The sequence below is a fragment of the Myotis davidii genome, unplaced genomic scaffold (assembly GCF_000327345.1).
Source record: "Myotis davidii unplaced genomic scaffold, ASM32734v1 scaffold4, whole genome shotgun sequence".
NCBI lineage: Eukaryota > Metazoa > Chordata > Mammalia > Chiroptera > Vespertilionidae > Myotis > Myotis davidii.
Window position 1 is genome coordinate 340,828 of NW_006294707.1, and position 6,103 is coordinate 346,930.

At 64.4% G+C, this 6,103-nt stretch overlaps 1 protein-coding gene across 1 annotated transcript in view; it reads right to left on the reverse strand.

The window, feature by feature from the left end:
* The window catches only part of ITPR3 (inositol 1,4,5-trisphosphate receptor type 3), a 120,267-nt gene that overhangs the window by 58,904 nt on the left and 55,260 nt on the right, over positions 1-6,103 (reverse strand). Inside the window, 9 exon segments of the mRNA XM_015567459.1 lie at positions 275-400; positions 774-848; positions 923-1,087; positions 2,566-2,731; positions 3,631-3,688; positions 4,140-4,269; positions 5,145-5,294; positions 5,405-5,448; positions 6,030-6,101. Of these exon segments, the coding sequence (XP_015422945.1) occupies positions 275-400; positions 774-848; positions 923-1,087; positions 2,566-2,731; positions 3,631-3,688; positions 4,140-4,269; positions 5,145-5,294; positions 5,405-5,448; positions 6,030-6,101 (986 nt within the window).

Consider the following 6,103-nt stretch of genomic DNA (forward strand, 5'->3'; position numbering starts at 1 on the left):
CTTATGGGTCAGGGAGAGGCTGAGGGTCAAAAGCTAAGATGAAGCTGAAAGGATCAGGATTAGACCAAAGAAGAAGACAGAGGCTGGGGTCAGGGACAAGAATCAGAGTGGGGCTGGGGTCAAATCAAGGTCAAAGTGAATCCGGAGGGGGGCAGAGGGTCAAAGGTTGAGATGCTATTGAGGGGTCAGGTGTGTCAGGGTGAGTACGGTGAGGTCAGCCCTGGGGATTAGTGGTTTGGGCTGGGTCGGGGTTCAGGGCAGAAGTTGGGGTCACCTTGTCGTAGGGGATCTGCAGCAGGTCCAGCATGACCTTGTGGGCATCCATGTTCTTGAGCAGCCGCTGCTGCTTCTTCCTCATCTGCTCCCCGACGCCGCACATCTTGTTCAGCCGCTCCAGGATCTGGGGGGAGCAGCGTGAGCCAGGGCCCCTCCCTCCCACAGGCCTCCCCTCCCCCGGCCGCCACAGCTGGTCCCAGTACACGTCGGGGACAGGAAGGGAAGGAACCGCGGCCACTGACTCAGGTCATGGAAACAAGGCAGGGGATTCACACCCAACCCCACCCGTGAAATGCGAGAACGCTGCGACTGGTGGAATTTCACTACATTCCTCCAGCTCCGAACAGTCCCATCTGGACCTTGGCGGGTTGTTTTTAACGGGAGGGGAAAGCTGGAAGACATCTACTGTGAGGGCCGGTGGCCGGCAGAGCTGGGAGGCGGAGGGCCGGCCCCCAGGGCCCCAGGGCCGCAGCCTCACGTTGGGACCCCGCACTCACGCCCTTGACGATCTGGTAGTTCTCACTGCTCTTCTCCCCCGGCGGCGGCAGGAAGCCTTCCTCGTCCGTGGGCCGCTGGGGGCACAGGGTGGGGTCAGCCCGGCCCAGCCTCCCAGGGCCCTGGCCCCACTCTCCGCAGCCCCACTCACCTCCTTCTTGTCTTTGGCGGTGCCCGCCTCCACCTCCTCGCCCTTGCCGCTGCCCTTCTTGTCCACCCACAGCTCCGACTTCTCCACCATGGTCCGCAGCCGGTCCAGCTCCGCCTTAATGACCTTGTAGTTCTCCACGTCCTGGGCGGAGATCAGCAGCTGCACCTGCAGGGGGGCGGCTCTGTCTGTGAGACGGCGGCCCAGGCCCACTGCCCCACGGACACCCTGTCCCGTCCTGCGGCTCTGCCTGTGAGACGGCAGCCCAGGCCCACTGCCCCACGGACACCCTGTCCCGTCCTGCGGCTCTGCCTGTGAGACGGCAGCCCAGGCCCACTGCCCCACGGACACCCTGTCCCGTCCTGCGGCTCTGCCTGTGAGACGGCAGCCCAGGCCCACTGCCCCACGGACACCCTGTCCCGTCCTGCGGCTCTGCCTGTGAGACGGCAGCCCAGGCCCACTGCCCCACGGACACCCTGTCCCGTCCTGCGGCTCTGCCTGTGAGACGGCAGCCCAGGCCCACTGCCCCACGGACACCCTGTCCCGTCCTGCGGCTCTGCCTGTGAGACGGCAGCCCAGGCCCACTGCCCCACGGACACCCTGTCCCGTCCTGCGGCTCTGCCTGTGAGACGGCAGCCCAGGCCCACTGCCCCACGGACACCCTGTCCCGTCCTGCGGCTCTGCCTGTGAGACGGCAGCCCAGGCCCACTGCCCCACGGACACCCTGTCCCGTCCTGCGGCTCTGCCTGTGAGACGGCAGCCCAGGCCCACTGCCCCACGGACACCCTGTCCCGTCCTGCGGCTCTGCCTGTGAGACGGCGGCCCAGGCCCACTGCCCCACAGACACCCTGTTCTGTCCTGTCCTGTTCAGGCTTCTGCTCCTGGCGTCTCCGCTCCACCATCATCCCCCTCCACGTTTATAAGCCCACTGCCTCCAAGAAGCCTCCCCAATGGCTGCAGCCCCTGCACGCCCTGCCGTGAGCTGCCTCATCCCTGGCTTCAGTCACTCACTGCCTCTCGTCCCTCGGCTGCAGTCTGTCACTTGTTCACTAGGACCCTGACCAGGGCGGGGCGGGACATACTGGTATCACTGAGTGCTGCTCCCTCCCCCCTTCCCCACTCGGGGTCAGTGGGTGAGGGAGGAAGGCCCCTGGCCCCAACCCACCCCTTCAGTAAAACAGGCGTGGACAGTGACCACATGGCCAGAGCTGCTGCCAGAATTCCGTAAACGCAAGGCCAACACCCAGGGCTGGTACACAGCAAGCACTTGTTAAATGCCAGCCCCGTTCCACAGGGAGCCGCAGAGACCAACAAAGCCCTGGTGAGGGCTGACTCCTCGCCAGCCTGATGTGAAGCACTTAGCAAAGGCGCACAAGATAGAGCTCGCCAGCTGCCGAGTGCCGTCACATCATAGGAAGTGACAGCCCGTGAGCCAGGCTGCGGAGAGATGAAAGTACCCAAGACTTCAGGAGCTCAGCAAGGCCGAGAACCCCACACGTGCTGTGAGCACCTCTTCCATCACCGCTAACCCCAGTGCCCAGCGCAGGTGGCGCGTGGCCAGGGCAGCCTGCCTGCTCGGTGCAGGTGGCCCTCCCCGCCATTCCCCACCCCCTGCTCCCTGAGGGCCGGGCTGAGCGGGGCCGCACCTGCTTGAAGGTGTGCATGGCCTCCTGGCGCTGGCTGAAGTGCTTGAAGAGCAGCTGCAGGGCCCCCGAGACGAGCGGCGGGTAGTCGTGCATGGTGAGGTGGATGAGCACGCGCAGGAACGTGCGGCCGCCCTCGTCGTCCACCTCCAGCATGCTGCTCGTCTTCCTGCAGCAGCGTGGGCACGGCTGGCTCGCTCCTGGCCACCCATTGGGCAGACCCAGCGCCCAGTGCAATATTTGCTAAAACTACTGATGTTTTCTCACCACAGGACCCCCCCCTCGCCCACCCAGGTCCCACGGGGCTCCCCTTGATTGAGCCGGAAGCAGAGCTTCGAGGGGATTCGTGGACAGAAGCTGGGGCCTTGAACAGGGACGGGGAAAACATCTTTATCAACCTCTAACCAAAATGCAGCTCTTCCTTCAGTGAGGAAAAACGAGCGGCACGTGTGACGCTGGCATCAATAGAGCCCAGGTGCTCTCCCGTCACCTTGGAGTGTGACAGATTGGGGGGCATCGCCGGCACCCGCTGCTGCTGGAGGAAGGGTGCCCGCCCCCCACAGGGCTCGTCACCTAACGCTGCCTAAGGCGCCCAGAGCCAGGCCGAGGTCGCTGGCACGCACATTCGTCCTCCTCGGTGTTCTGATGACTGCATCTCATGCCCCTAGCTTCCTCTGTCATCTCACGTGCTTTACGTTATGAATTTATAAATGCCGCCTCAGAGAGCCCAAAGGCTTCTCGAGACACAAGGTGTGGCATGGAAATGGGTGAGCCCCACTCCTGGGCGACCCTCCCCACTCCAGCCTCTGCAGTGGGGGGAGCAACGTCCCTCCTGGCCCGTCCTGGTGCAGGGGTGCAAAAGCCCTCGGGGAGCAGGGCCATGACCACACTGTCGCCTGTCACCGGGGTCGGGCAGACAAGGGAGGGTCAGGGCAGAAAGCCAGGGGATGACAGAGGGGAGCCCCGCCTGGCCGTGGGAAACGCAGCCCATCCTGGGGGTCTCAGGCCTGCGTTGCTATCACCTACCCAACCCACACACAACCCCCCCCACTTCACCCCTGGCCTTACCCCACTCCAAACATGGCCTCCGCCTGCTCTCCGATGCGATCCAGGTTCATGTTGGCAGCTGTGGGGAGCAAGAGGGGAGACGGGGCAGGTGGGTGCCAGGTGCAGGAAAGGTGGAGAACACAGGGGTGAGGGAGAGGGAGACACCCAAACCACCCCCTGCTACACCTGGTTGGGCGGCAGCCCCTCTGCCTGCCCCCCGCCCCTGGGGGGGAGGTGAAACCATCCAGGGAACGGGCTGCGCAGCCCACGTCCCGCAGGGATGAGCCGAGTCCTGGGCCGGGGGTCTTGGTCTGGCTCAGGTCCTGACTGGCCATGATTCGGGACGAACTCCTGCCCCTCTGTGGGCCTCACTGAAGGGATGAAGGGAATGGTTCCTGACCTTTCCCTCCCTGTGGCAATTAAGTGAGACTATGGGGAGGGAGGCCTCTGCAGGCTGGGAAACAGGGAGGTGTGGGAGCGGCCCCCAGGCTCCGCCCGCATCTGTGTGGACGGGGAGGCGGTGGGCTCACTGGTGGAGTCGAAGGCAGGGGCTGTGCCGTCGGCCCCGCTGTCCTGCATGGGAAACACCTCCACAAACTCCTTCTTGAAGACGGACAGCAGGTAGGAGATGCGGTAATCCAGGCGGACGTTGAGGATGAACTGGAGGAGGGGAGAGGTGGGGTGAGGACTGGGCTGAGACAGGAAGCTAGTCCTGCTCTTGGGGCCCTGGGGGGAGGGGTGACAGGCACCCCTAATGAGCTCCAGCTTTCTGGGGCTCAGCACAGTTCTTTGGGGGTATCATGGGACATCACGACCAAAACAATCAAGACCCTGCTCCCCAGGGAGGCTCAGGGCGCCCTCTCCCCAGTTCCTAAACCTCCTCTCAGAAAGAGGCAAGACCCCCCAAACCACGCAGCCTCTCCCCCAAGCCGGACGCTAACAGGAAGGGGAATGGAGCTCCCCAGGTCCGAAGGCCACTGTGTGTCCTCCCACCCTGCCCTGCTAAATGGGCCCTAAGTCTCCCAGGGCGGGTGGGGAAACCGGGGACTGTGAGGCCAGAGGTCACTGTGGGGTGGGCGTGAGGACACAGTTTGCACACACCCCAACTGCCTGCATCCTCGGGGGACGCAGAGCGTCTGGCCACACCCCAGGACTCAGAGCCCCTCCTCTGACTCCCCCAGCAGGTCCTGCCCACACTGGGTCGCCCTGAAGGTCGCTGCATTTCCCTTCCCATCCTCTGGGGGCAGCAAGGCAAACGCACGGGTCCTCCCTCCTCAGGGCCCTGCCAGCCCCCTCCCCAGTGCTGCTGGGCGTCTCAGAGGAGATGCAAGGAGGGAAGACTCTGCCCGCCAGGAAGCTGGCTCCCCAATCTCCAGCTCCGCTTCAAAACCTGTGTGACATGGAAAAGTCCCCTCCCCGTCCTGTCCCCACCTGTACAGGGGGGCGGAGCCAGAATCGCCGGGAGGGCTGTCACAGCCCAGACTGTGGCCCCACCTGTGTTCCGGTCCCAAGTCTGGGCAGGGCCCAGCGGGCACCTGCAGGATCTCCAGGATCTTCAGCTTGGTCTCCATCACCACGATGTCCTCATTCTCCTCGAACTTGCTTCTGTCCAGCGGCTCCGCGGCCCCGGCCTCGGCCGGCAGGCTGGGAGCTCCAGTTTCTAAGTCCCCAAGGGGTGTGGGGGGCTGATACTGCCAGACCCAGGACCACACTGTGAGGGCCCCAGCTGCACAGCGACCCTCACGCCACACTGTGACCTAAGGGGAATCACCCAAAGATTATTAGTCCTCTCTACAACTAGTGAGCCCACGCCCTGGATGGACCGCCGCACGTTCTTGCCTGAGGCGTGGGGAACAGAGGGGCTCACCGAGGGTGCACGCAGCCACCCACACCCCCCACCTGTCTGACTCCGTCTCCATCAGCTGCAGGGCAAAGCGCCGCAAGGAAGGGGCCAGGCCCACCCAGGAGGTTCCCTGGGGGAGGTGAGCTTGAAGCCAAATCGGGGAAAAGGGAGGGCCAGGCAAGGTGAGGAGTGGGGAGACCAGCGAGAACTCTCAGGTGGCATTGTGAGCTGCTACAGGGCACGGGGCGGAGGCCGCGGAGAGCACTAAGAGCCAGGTGCCCGACCCGGTGTACTGTTTAGCCAAGTTTATGCCACCTGGGGGTGTCCCTAAGGGCAGGGCTGTGGCTCCCCTCCTCCCTTAATACAAAGCTGCACGGGGTCTCCACAGCCCAGGGCAGGGGGCCCTGCTGGCCCAGCCTAGGGTGAAGGGATTGGGCCGAAAGACACCCCCTCACAGCAGAGCCAGGAGGCAGGCTGCATGGGGAGGTGGGGTGAGGGGAGATCGAAGAGGATTTGTGGTGCTAAGAGGAGAAGGAGGCACTGAGGGTGCGCGGGTGGCTCGGTGGGCAGAGCTCACCGGCGGAGTCCTCGTAGGCCTGCAGCATGGCGGGCGGGCCCTGCACGCAGTCGATGATGCTGAGCAGCGTGCCT